Source organism: Xenopus laevis, chromosome 7S (genome assembly GCF_017654675.1).
Source record: "Xenopus laevis strain J_2021 chromosome 7S, Xenopus_laevis_v10.1, whole genome shotgun sequence".
NCBI lineage: Eukaryota > Metazoa > Chordata > Amphibia > Anura > Pipidae > Xenopus > Xenopus laevis.
In genome coordinates this window covers 53,808,533-53,821,961 of record NC_054384.1, presented here as the reverse complement: position 1 = coordinate 53,821,961, position 13,429 = coordinate 53,808,533, and the positions used below count along the sequence as shown (strand labels likewise).

At 37.4% G+C, this 13,429-nt stretch overlaps 1 protein-coding gene across 1 annotated transcript; it reads left to right on the top strand.

Annotated features, from left to right (window-relative positions):
* Positions 1-10,713: 10,713 nt before the first annotated feature.
* Positions 10,714-12,505, top strand: nppb.S (natriuretic peptide B S homeolog). The gene is made up of 3 exons (XM_018227698.2): positions 10,714-11,081; positions 11,458-11,734; positions 12,306-12,505. Exons 1-3 carry the CDS (start codon positions 10,962-10,964, stop codon positions 12,320-12,322), a joined length of 414 nt encoding a protein of 137 aa, XP_018083187.1. The 5' UTR covers positions 10,714-10,961; the 3' UTR covers positions 12,323-12,505.
* The last annotated feature ends 924 nt before the right edge of the window (positions 12,506-13,429 follow it).

Genomic DNA, 13,429 nt, shown 5'->3' with positions numbered 1-13,429 from the left:
ATAAGATGTGTAGATCATGACAAAATAAAAACAGCAGCCACTGATTTAAGACTTATGAATTCTCAAAGCAAAATTCAAAAGATTGATTGCCATAACCAACAAGAAAAGCAAACATTAGAATAAAAAGTCTAAAAACAACAAGCTCCTTTTCAGTGCATTGTGTCTAGATGTTAAAGGAACAGTAACATCGAAAAATTAAAGTGTTTTAAAGTAATAAAAATTAGGGATGCACCAAATCCACTACTTTGGATTCGGCCGAACCGCCAAATCCTTGAAAGATTCGGCCTAATACCAAACCGAATCCGAACCCTAATTTGCATATGTTAATTGCATATGCAAATTATGGAGGGGAAGGGGAAAAATTTACTTGTTTTGTGTCAAAAAGTGACATGATTTCCCAGGATTCGGATTCGGTTCGGCTGGGCAGAAGGATTCGGACGAATCCGAATTCTGCTGAAAAAGGCAGAATCCTGAACCGAATCCTGGATTCAGTGCATCCCTAATAAAGATAAAATGTTGTCAGTGTTGTCCTGCACTGGTAAATCTGGTGTGTTTACTTCAGAAACACTACTAATTGCTTATATAAATATGCTGCTGTGTAGCAATAGGGGCAGCCAATCAAAGGAGAAAAGGCTCAAGTTACACAGCAGATAGCAGATAAGCTCTGTAGAACATAATAGTGTTATCTGTTATCCACTATTTAACCTGTGCTATATAACCTTTTTTCAATTTCCGCCATTGCTACACAGCAGTTTATTTCTGAAGCAAACAGATTCGTTTTACCAGTGCAGGGAAACAGTACATGATATTTTCATTACTTTAAAAAAAATTCAGTTTCAGTTCAGTTGGTGTCACTGTTCCTTTAAGCCTACTGACTGCAAACAAATTTGTTCAATTTACAGTTGCACTTTTAAATGTTACACATTTTTTAACATAGTTTCATAGTAACTTAGGTTGAAAAAAGTCACAAGTTCATCTCTTTACATAAGGGAAACATACTGTATGTGACTTGTAGCTGATTTAGGGGATAGCCAAAACACCCCATCTGAAACCTCTCCAATATGACTCAGGGGAGGAAAAATCCTTCTTCACTACATGATTTCAATTGGACCAGTCCCTGGATCAATTTGTAATATTTTAGTAACTCAGTTACTCCCTTACTCCCTTAAAAGACTTCTAACCCTTAGCCTATCTAATGTACCTACCAGTACAACTGCTTCAGGGAGAGGTACTCCTACATTTAAATATTCACTGCTTTTGTTTTCAAACTATTGTGGTAGAGTGGGTAAAGAAATGGGTAAAAGGTGAGTTTTGCCTTTCGTTTCTCCACAATAGGAGACGTAAGTTTCAAGGGAGATGTTCCTAAACAGAGAATGGTTGCTCTGTTCAAAGACTTTAGATGCCATATTTTGGAAGCTGGAGTATTCTGTAAGGAAGAGGCAAGCCAGTTTGATCCATTATTTCAGCTCGCACATTGGAGTTCACTTTCCACAGGAAGACTGTCCCATGGAAAAGTATTTCATTCTAGTGAGACTGTTAGGAATGTCTCTCTGAGCAATGCACAGAACAGGAAGGCTACCTATCTGTTTTTTGAACTCTCAGAGGGGCTGGGGTGCTCCCTGCAACTGCAAGGAGCACAGGGAGCCATGACCAAGTGACTTGAGAGTCTTAAGTGACTGACAAATCCAGGATGCTGAGCAATCCCCCAAAGAAGTTTAGTGAGTACAGGGTTGACCCCCAATTTAAGTGTTTTGCTGGTAATCCACACGGGGCCCAGTTTAGTGAGGGAACTCAAAAGAGTGATGGTAGTGCCCAGTGGTCAGGATTAATTTTTATGATTCATATTTTTTATGCTGAAAAGTCACCCCTGTGTTTAAATAAACTGCCTAAATGTGAAGAAAGTGTCCCACAAGCTTACACTATACATATTTACTATGTATATTTTTTAAAGGGACAGTATATACCTTGTTCAACATAAAGTAATGCAATAATTAAGGCTTGTTGTCAATCAAGTGATTTGCCTATTTTTTTTTTAACTACAATACATTTATGTTTTCTGTTATTTTTGAGTTAAACAGGGCTAACAAGGAGATTAAAGCTACTCTATGCTTGGTCCTTCGAGGTTCCCATGCATACTAGACTTCCGCTCACAAAGTAGTCAGGACTGGTAATCTAATTATCTACATCTCAAGGACCAACAAGGTGTAACTTCAGTTTCCTTTGTTTCCTTATTAGATGATTAAAATAATAGGCATAATTTTTGTTCAGCACATGCCCTATTCATTGAACTCATATTGCTATGTATACTCTACATATAACAGTTTGCAGAGAAAGTCCCTGTGCCATTCACAAGAAATTTATTCACCCACATATTGGCTTCTAGTCCACCCTACACTAGTGACTCTAGGATGTATGTAATAGGAGCTTACTACCCTATATGTGTTTACAGGTTAAAACACATTGCACCAAGTAAAGGCAGAGGGAATGTTTGGACACAGGTTGGAAGCAGTTCACAAAAGCTATGAATTCTCTATTGCCAAACAGCTGGGCTGGTGGTTGAATAGCTCATTTAACTCCATTTGCATCTGGTGCATCTTCATGATATATTGCTATTGGACGTCATCAAATGCTTAAATATCTTAACATCAGAATGAAATTTGGCTCAGGATAATAAACTTAAGGTTAAATAAATTTTTTATTAACGATTAAATAAGATTAATTAAACTTTCATATTTTCATATCTGTTTGCCATGATTCCCTAATAAAATATGTTGCTGCCTTGTGCAAAATGACTTTCTTTCTTTCTTTTGTTTTGAATTGTGAAGTAGTATCCACTGAAAATGTATACCCACTGGAAAGGCTGATAGAGGAGAAGCAGATCAATAATTCTGAAGGATTCAGTTGTTGTGTCAAGTTTTGATGGAAAACTCGATGGAATACAAATTCTCTCATTTGCAAAAACCAACAAATTTGAGCAGTGGCTAGTTTGTTTATTCCTGATACTGATATTTGACAATAGGACATATTGATTTACCCAAAAGCAAGTGTTGTATGTTGTAATTGCTCATGTTACTATTCTTATTTAATAACCAGTGACATGTTTGATGTCATTTGTCCATAGATTTTTGGGTTTCATTTTCTGCCCACCAGACTCTACCTGAGGCAATATGCTTACAGAGGTAAGAAAGTGAACAGGATAGGGTAGAGAATAGACATGTTGGCTCGAGTCTGGCTCGAAAAAGTAGGTCCATGTTCCATGATGATTCCTGTAGCTCAAAATCTGTACATTTTTTTTTAATTTGGTATCATTGACTTGTTTAGCATGGATAATATAAATAAATGTTACACATTATATTATCATATCAGGATTTTACCATTGCTTATTTGCCTCACCTAATTCTCAAGTCAGATAAGTCTGGTCTCTAGAAGCAACCTTAAATTTCATATTGTGTTACTTTAAAACTTTAAAAACTAGATATATATACTGAGAAGTGAAGAGTGAAGGCAAAATGTCCTTTCTTCATTCTTGGAATTACATTAGAAACCACAGATTATCGTATTCCTTACAAATTGTGCAGTCAAATTAATCTGAAAATGCTGTGTCACCTGAAGCATAATGGAATATAGTGATATGAAAATGAGTTTTCTAAATCTACAAATATAAGCTTCCTGTTCTTATACAGAATTATAATAAGGTATCCAGTGACTGCTTATATTATTCCAAGTATTCAGACTCCTGAGTGATACACAGGAGGACAACATACATAAAACAAGTGATATCTAGATGCAGCTTAACTAAATAGACTTGTGTTTATTAAAAATACATAAATCTGTAATTACATTATATATAACTTTATTAATTATAATTTTCTACATATTAGCATTTGGTGGGATGTAGCAGATGCCTGCAATCAACTAATTATCTTTTACAATTACTAGAAATTTTACCTATTGCATTACATGCTGCTTCCTTAATATTAGAGTTACAGCAATGGTAATAAATGTTGGTAAAATCTGATATGTATTGTTAAAAAAAAAAAATTTTAAGTGTGATTCAGGGGTTTCCTCTATACCAAGAAGATGTCAAAATGTGGATTGTAGTTGGGTAGTTATCAATTCTCGTTTTATGTATGATGTGATTTCTGCAAACTACAGCCTAAACAGGATATAGGTGTATATATGTTACCTCTCTTTGTCATTAGCTGTAGTGTGGGAGAAAACTTATTTCTTGCTGGTAGTGTGCAAGTTACAGTTCTGACAATGAAAGAAGCAAAGTCGTTGCCTGTTACTTTTGACAAGGAAAAAGCTAATGTCTTTTGAGGCCTGTGCCCTATGACCACTTTCTGCCTCTAAATGACTCTTTTACCATCTCTGGGCAAATTGCACCTGGGCAGTAAATCTCTGCAACCAATAAATAATTAGCAGACGCCTTTAGGTGAAAAAGCAAAACTTTGATTGGTTGGCATAGGTTACTGCTTATGTGCAGATTTTCCCATGTTGCTAAATGAGACCAGACTTATTTGTATGACGTTATAATTTTATAGTACAGGTATGGGACCAGTTATTCAGAATGCTCGGGACCTGGGGTTTTCAAGATAAGGGATCTTTCTGTAATTTGGATCTCCATACCTTAAGACTACTAAAAAACTATTTAAACATGAATTAAACCCAATAGGATTGTTTTGCATCCAGTAAGGATTATTATATCTCACTTGGGAGCAAGTACAAGGTACTGTTTCATTACTACAAGGAAAAAGAAAACATTTTTAAAAACGTTAATTATTTGACTATAATTGAGTCTATGGAAGACCACCTTTCTGTATTTCTGAGCTTTCTTGATAAAGGGTTTCGAGATAATAGATGCTATAACTGTACTGTACACAAGATCCATGAAAATCCTAAAAAATTGTTGCCCTGTAATCGGTGCTTGATGTAGTTTGTGTCACATGATTCACTGAAACATGTATATTATAATAAATAATGTACCCTTTTGGAAAATATAAAGATAATCCCATGATCGGTGCAAAAGCACTCAGCCTGTGCATAATTGCCTACTAGCACTTGCCTTATAATTAATTGTTTACACACAGTTGAATGTTACCTTCTATAAGGCTCATATCATCTTTTATCACAACAAAAAGAAGAGAAAGTAAAAACAATCCTGGTTATCAAATATAATAATTTCCTATTATACTGCATAGACCTTACAGCTGCTATCTCTATTCACCAAAATAAAAGTATTGGATTTCATTCACAATTAAGATGATAATTTGGTGTTATGAATTATTAAAGTGTCAGTACATGACTTAATTCATTAAACCAATTCTTATCAATTGTGTTTATTATTTTCCAATAAATAAACACACCTATTAAATTTTACTAAAAACCAAAATGTATAAAATTAATTGGGGAAGAAGCAAATATAGTAAAATGGAGATATCTCAAAGAAGACCAGTGTCTTCTGTATCTAGTTCCTAGGGATACCACCAAGTGGGAGAAGGCAGGCACCAAGGGGGTGCAGTCTCAACCTATTTAAAGTGGGGTATTTTAATGATCCACATTTTGACTTGAACCATAATACTGCCAGCACTGTTAATGGAAACAGCTTTATGAATGTGCTGCATGACAATATATTGAATCTATTAATCTTTAACAAGCTAGGGTGTATCACAAATGTACACAAACTTGAACTCCGATGTAACAGCCCTATGGTAAAACTTCATGAGTGCTTTTGATCAGATTTTGTGTGCTCTACAGAAAACCACCATTATATTCATGTTTGCCAAAAATCTGTGCACTCCTGGGACTATGAATTAAAAAATGTTTTAATTAACATTAAATATACCTCACTGTCAAATATATATAGTTGTTTATTATTATGTATTATTGGTTAAGTATTTATTCTGAAGGCAAAGAGTTCTTTTAAATATGTAAGCAAAGTTAATATCACAAAGACCCAGGGCCTTATAAAACCAAGTACTTGAGGTTTTTTTTTTCACCAAGTTTCATGACACCCATAGACTGTAATGGGTGAAAAAATTTGTTGCACGCCAAAAATTTGCTGCGCAATTTGTCGTATGTCAAAACAATTTGTCACCCATAGACTTCAATGCATTTTCGACAAAGCGAAACCGGTCAGATTCACCCATGACTATTTAAAAAGGATTACATTATTAACCTGGCAATTATAGGCCCATACATTTGACATCTGTGGTTGGCAAGTATTGCTAAAGGATCAGAATCAAGATAATGTTTATAATTGCAATAGATTTTGTAGCGCAATAGTAAATTGAGTGACACCGTCTCTACTAAGACCTTACCCTAACCCATAATTGTGCTCTGGATGAGACCTTTCTCTCAGGGTTTAAACCCTCGCAACGATGTGGAGGCAGGATGTAGTGCAACTGTTATAGGATACAATGCACAATAATTGGGCCCCAGTGGTTCTTTATGCTTAACCAGAGAACAATGTTTATTCAACAGAATGATCCACATAGGAGTTCATGGAACTTAACAGAGAGCAACAGAGGATAGTATATGCTCACAATATACTCACTATCACCAATGATCAGTTTAGTCCCTGTAGGCAAGGGAACATACACAGCAGCAAATGAAGATACACCCAGCGTTCAGCCTTTTCCCTAAGTGGAATCCAGGGGAATCTCTACATCTCTAAATATGTAGACTTAGTCCCTGCTTCTGGGCAATAAGTACCCAGGATCTTAATCCCTCTCACACTCCTCGTTGGTGCCTCAGAATGCTCAACTAAATAAACTCCTATAAACTCCTGTCACTCCTAGAGTAACCTATTACAGAGTATAGCTTATACTTTACTAGGCCTGATCTATGTAGGTTCCACTACCCATTCCCATAATGGATTTTGCCAAAGCTTTAGAACAAGAGTTTCTATACATTCTTTGGTAAAAATCCTTGGTAATGCTGTTCAGGGCTGCCATAAGGGGCTTACAGGGGGGACAGTTGTTCCGGGCCCTGTGGGTTTTTGTGGCTTAGGGGGGTCCAGCCATGTCACACTTACTTGTTCAGCCAGGTCCCCCTGCTGTCAGAGAGATGCAGACTTCAGAAGGAAGGGCAGGGCCTCACACGCTGGCATCATTTTCATGCTAGCAACTTTTCTTTACTTAGTCCTGGTAAAGCTGCATGGGGATTGCATAGGCTGGAGGGGAAACTTGACCCATCCAATCCTTGTACAACTGTACCGGGACTTAGACTTCAGTGACCAATCGGCATTACAGAAAGAGGCATGGAGAAGTATGGGGGAATCCTGGTCACCAATCTTCTTTATTAATATTGCAGGGTTGGCCTGGCCACCAATGATTTTTCTTTAATTTGTAGAGGGGGGGTTGGCCACCAATGTTTTTTATTAATATGTAGGGGGAACCCTGGCCACCAGTTTTTTTTAACTTGTGGAGGGGGGCTGGCCACCAAATTTTTTTAACTTGTAGAGGGGGCCCTGACCACCAATAATTTTTGTTTAACTTGTAGAGGGGGCCCTGGCCACCAATTATTTTTTAACTTGTAGGGGGCCCCTTGCCACCAATGTTTTTCTCAAAACCTCAAGAAAAGTGGTACGCTCTGACACCCCATCAAGAAAAGTGGTACGCACCAACACCCCCTCAAGAAAAGTGGTACAATCCGACACCCCCCTCAAGAAAAGTGGTATGGTCTGACTCCCCATCAAGAAAAGTGGTATGGTCCAACAACCCCCCTCAAGAAAAGTGGTACGGTCCGACACCTCCATCAAGAAAAGTGGTACTGTCCAACACCCCTCAAGACAAGAGGTATGGTCCGACACCTCCTCAAGAAAAGCGGTATGGTCCGACACCCCCTCAATAAAAGTGGTATGGTCATACACCCCCTCAAGAAAAGTGGTACAGTCCAATGCCCCCCTCAAGAAAAGTGGTATGGTTATAGCTATTATAGATTTTTTTGGATATGTGGATATGGAAGGGTTAATGTTTTTAAAGGGAGAGGGCTGTGTATTAAAGGGGTATTTATATGTGTTATTAAGCCCTATGGGATCAGACTGCTTTACAGTATAGTAACTTACATCCCTTCTGTATGTGAATACTTGCATATCTTTTAAATTTGTATGTCTTCACCATCTCAAAGGCATGCAGAGAGTTCCTCGAGATTATTTTCAACCAGCTAAGATGCACCAACTGCAAGCAGCAGTTTGTGATACCCAGCAATAATATTGATTTAATATGTGCTTTTGGTCCATGGTGAAGGCCTCCTTTGAGAAAATAGCACATAAAGGGTACCAAAGGCTACATTTTCCTGCAATTAAGGGGTCATATTTCATTTTTTAAAAAGCCCTATTTTCCCACACTGAAAGATAAGATGCGGTTTCCATGTCAGGTTGCCAAGCTGGTGATTGTCTACCACTCTATAGTGCTAAGCAGGGCCACCATCAGGGGGCACAGGGGGTACAGTCATATTGGGCCGGGGCTTTAAAGGGGGCCTGGCTGTGCTGCACTTTTTGAATTAACTGGGCTCCCCTTAAAAGCATGCAGCCTGAACCCAAAGAGTTGAATTCCAAAGCTCCAAAGTCCCAAATCTGCGAAGACCCGAGATGCCGAAGACCTGAAATACCAAAGACCAGAAGCGACTAAGACCTGAATCCAGCAGACCCAAAGCCGCAAAAAAAACCCAAAGCCACAGAAGTTGCCCCACCCTGACTTCTCCAGCTAGTTCCAAGAAATTGTTTGTAAATTTAATTTCCAACAACACAAAACATTTTTTATACTTCCCACCTCAAGGCAAGCCTTAATTAGGTTATCCTCTACATTGTCACGAACAGATTCATCCTCAGTGGGATACTACCTTATGTGATATTAGCTTACTTGCCCCCCCCCTGGAAAATTTTCATGGTACATGGATATGAATCTGGCTAAAGGATCATATACAGAGGGTGGTTGTCAATGGTAAATTCTCTTCTTGCAGTGGGGTGCTGCAAGCTTCTGTATTGGGTCCGCTTTTTTAAAACGTGTTTATTAATGACTTGCAGGAGGGCCTTGAATGTAATATGATTGCAGATGACACAAATTTGTTGGGCAATTAAGTTCACTCACAATGTGTGTGTCATATTTTCCCATGGAATCTGGACAAACTGGCAATATGAGAGCATAACAGGCAGAATAAATTCAATGTTGATAAATGTAAGTAGCATGTTTTTATACCAGGTTTTAAGTAATAAATTATTAGAATTTCAGGCTAACTGAGCTACAGCTGAAAACTTGCTTATATAAAAATATATTTATTATTAAGTAATTACATTGTTACAAGGTACAAAATGTGCTTTATATTGTACATTGAAGAATGTAAATACTTTATTTTTAAAGCAGAGAGTTCACAACTGTGGCCCAGTTAGTGCCAACCTGTTTTACTAAAATTCTACTCCCTAAGCTGAAGGTCTGGGGCATGCACACCTGGACCCTATTAAGAAGCTAAGCTTATGGGGTCGTTGTAAATTATCAAGTAGAAAATGAGGTTGGTGTGTAAAAAACTGATGCTACAAAGCTGATTATTAATTTCTGAAGCTAGGTTCACTGGTTTCTGTGCTGCCATGTAGTAATTTTAGGTATTAAATACTAATCAGCCCTATATTGTGACATTTATATTCTATGTGAACTGTAAATTGTGAGTTGGTCCCTATGCTCAGTAAATGACAGCAGCACTGTCATTTGCACATTTGCAGTGAATCAGCAGACAAGAAGATGGGGAGTTATTGGGGCATCTTTGGAGACACAGATCTTCCCTGCTTAAGGGCTGTGGTTGCCTTGGACTGGTACAGAAACCCAAAACATAATGTGCAATATTTCTAGCCTACTTCTTTAGTTAAGCTTTAGTTTTCTTTTTATATGGGAGATGGGATTTTAAAGTGAGAACTGTGATGTTGTGGAATTCTCTTCATGAGCTGTACTGGCAGATACATTAGAGGAATCAAGGGCTTAGATGCCTTTTTAAAATGTGAAAAAAATGGATCCAGGATTTTTTTTGATGAGTTGATGTGCTAAACACATTCCAGGGAATCATGTTTAATCATTTATGATTAATTTGTTCACATCTTCATAAAATATCGCTAAAATGCCTTTATATAACTAATAGACCATTTCAGAATTATGTTTTGTCAAATGGTTATTAGAAATCCATTCACTTTCATAAGACTCTTGTATGAAATATACCTTGAGGATATATGAAGAAAAAATAGATGTAGATTAATCATGTATAACATAAGAATATGTTCCCACTCACTGATACATGTATTATTTGCATATAACATTTATTGACTCATTTTTTTTGGACAGAAAACTAAAGGTTGATCCAATTCAATCCTGTAGGAAAAGGGTGGAGGGGGGAATTTCATAATTAAGAAGGAAGCTACTTTAAATTCATTTTTCAAACTAGAGGGGAATTTACTACTATTTAAACTACTTACTTCCTTTGGCAGGCACAAACTGATTCAACCTGTCCTACAAACCTGGAATCTATACAAGGGATGGGATAACTGCAATTGCCTAATCTGGGAGGCTTCTGAGAATTAGTATCCGGTGCTTGTATACAGATCACTCGCAATGAAAGTTCCAACTATGACATCGGTGTGGGGGTAATCTGAAGTGCAACATCACAGGGACAAAGGGTGGCACATTCCTTTTAGTGACAACTAAAAAGGAAATCTTCAACTGGCAAACTGGATGTTGCAAGTCAGAGTAATGCTGGGGCTAGAATGTGTCCAGACAAGTTTTCAGATAACACCTGAGTACATCACTATGGTATAAAAGTGCAGCCAGGCAGTTTTTAGAGTGCAGGAAAGAGATAGAAGAAACAGTTTGAGAAGCAGAGAGGGGGTATAGAAATAAAAGAGGAAGAGAGCCAGAGGCAGAGGGCAGTAACTGGACTACAGAGAAAGTGTGAGAGCTCCAAGACTTGCATTAGTTGCAATGGCGTGGAAAGTCTATATGTTCTGCGCCTCCCTGCTATTTGTTTCCTTACAGTTTCAGAGCTGTGCAGCCCACCCAGTCATGGACCTGGACAAAGACAGAGACCTGGACACCTTCAAGGTGAGTTTGTTCCATGTTTCATATGTAGCTGTCACTTCTTTTACCTTTAGCTTGGTAGGAATAACAGTGTATGAAGTGTTCTGGGATACAGAATTATAGAGGTATGGGATAGAATATAGCTGGGCAGAAAAGTGAGTAGGGCATGTGTTATACAAAGATGCCCAATGCAGGAATGATTTACCAGGGATATAATTAGCACCTCCTCTTATCACCCAACCTGCAGCTGTTGATACAAATGTTAATATTGATTTATGATTGTTGCAGGGCAGGCTAGATTAACATTTCTAGCAAATAGCAGTCTGGGCAGGTATGTGCAGCATAGGGGTTAATGTAACTGTATATCACACTTATATCTTGCCTTCATGATCTGCAACAGGGGATACTGGAGAGGCTGGAAGAGAAGCTGGCTCTTATTGAAGCTTTGGATGCAGAAGCCACAGAGTCTAGATCGCAGGATGTTGATGCTGCTCGTCTGTCTGTAATAGACCAAGATGACATTGTCTCCCAGTCGTTGCCAGAGCCACAGCTCCCACTGAAGGACTCATTCCTCAAAGGGTTAAGGTCTCTGCGAAACCCTAAAATGATGAGAGCTTCCGGCTGCTTTGGTAGAAGAATAGACAGAATCGATTCTCTGAGTGGAATGGGCTGTAATGGTAAGTCCCTGAGAAAGACCTATTGTGTGATGGGACGGGCTCATGTCGCGTGGGACACAAAGAGTTAACGTTTTAATTACTGTAGCAACTCTCCATGGCACTGATTCAGGCACTTTGATAAAGTGTTACTACAAACCGTTCTATTAAATATGAATATGCATGATACAATATAACAATACAAAGTAAATGAATACAGAGTAAATAGTATAATCACAGTTTCCAATGTATTCCTACCGCAGCCTTGTGTAGGGAAATTACTGTCATTAAAAGCAAGCAGCCTCTGATTGATACGATTTTGCTTTGAGGGCATCATTTAGCTGACACAATGTGTCACTTTGTAGCAAATAATCATATTCCAGAGAAGCTGCAATAATAGATATTTCCATCACATGGGGAACTTTTAACTGATCTGTTATTATCCAAGTTTAACTGTATGGGCTGAGAAATACAGCCTTTAAATCCTTTTGCATTCATAGAAAATCCACTTAGATAATAGGAAGTACATTAAATTGGCTTCCAGTAATGATACATATGGAATTGTTTTAACCACTATTTATTGTTCTGTTTTTAGGTTCCAGGAGATATTGACATAGGAAGAAATTTCAGATTCTCTTCTGTTTCTTTAAGCCGTACAAGAAACTTTGCATAGGCATTTGTATTCTATTTAAGTCTTTGTTCTTATTTATTTATTCATGACTATTTATTTGATATTTTATAACAGCATTGGGTAGCCTGTCATAATTCATATTAAAAATGACAGCTGACACTTTATATTGGCTTGTGTTATTCATTTCATTAAACTGTCAGTTAATTGCTTGAGATGTTAATACAAGTGGAACCTAGCTGTTAGAAGGGAAAAAAGATTCATAAATCTTTTCATATCACTTTTAATAAAATGGGGTTTCTTACAGGACTACATGGGAATAGAAAATATTTACCAGAATTAGAATCCATCCGTGTAACTAGTATTAAGGCTCTGCAAAGGTTTATCATGAAACACTGAGAGTTGAATGTTACAATTTAGTTTGGTGCTCTCATATATTGATAAGTACATATAGCTGTGAAAACACCAACTAAATATGTATATTACAGATTTGAAGTCTATTATATTACTTATCTGATATATTGTGTTTTTATTGTAAACAGTAATTTTAATTACACGCAAGCACATATTCTTTTACCATTACATCAATTCCAAGGTCAACATTTAATAAATCCAAGTCATTTCAGATTAATTTATATGCAAATGAATTTAGAAACAACAACCCACATGACAAAAAAGTCCAAAGCTTATAGCTTCCATCAACCCTCAACCAGGGCCCTTTTCTTTGTACAGTATCTGAAACAGACTTTGAGGACATTATGTTGCCTTACTTCCCAATAATGCCCCAACGACCTTTTGTAAATAATAATTATTGTAGAAAACCTTGCTTTATTGCCATCCATTGGATCTATATTTATATAGTTAGAGTCCAGATATGGTACAAAAATCTATATTCTTATATGTTGTAGGTCAGATAGGGACATTTGAATTTATATATAATCCAGTAACCCACAGCTACTAGTCAGAAGATAAAGTGCAGTTATGAGTGAGCATCGAATTTGTTGCTATGGGTTGCTGGAGCTGCTAGTGTATGCATTGGATACGTATTTCTAAATATTACAAGTGGCTATTTGATTCACACAAGACTGTTT

What these genes read in the sequence shown, in the direction of transcription:
- nppb.S (XM_018227698.2), top strand. Translation starts at nt 10,962, where the DNA reads ATGGCGTGGAAAGTCTATATGTTCTGCGCCTCCCTGCTATTTGTTTCC. An exon ending in GAGACCTGGACACCTTCAAG is followed by an intron (nt 11,082 to 11,457) that starts GTGAGTTTGTTC and finishes GATCTGCAACAG; the next exon opens with GGGATACTGGAGAGGCTGGA.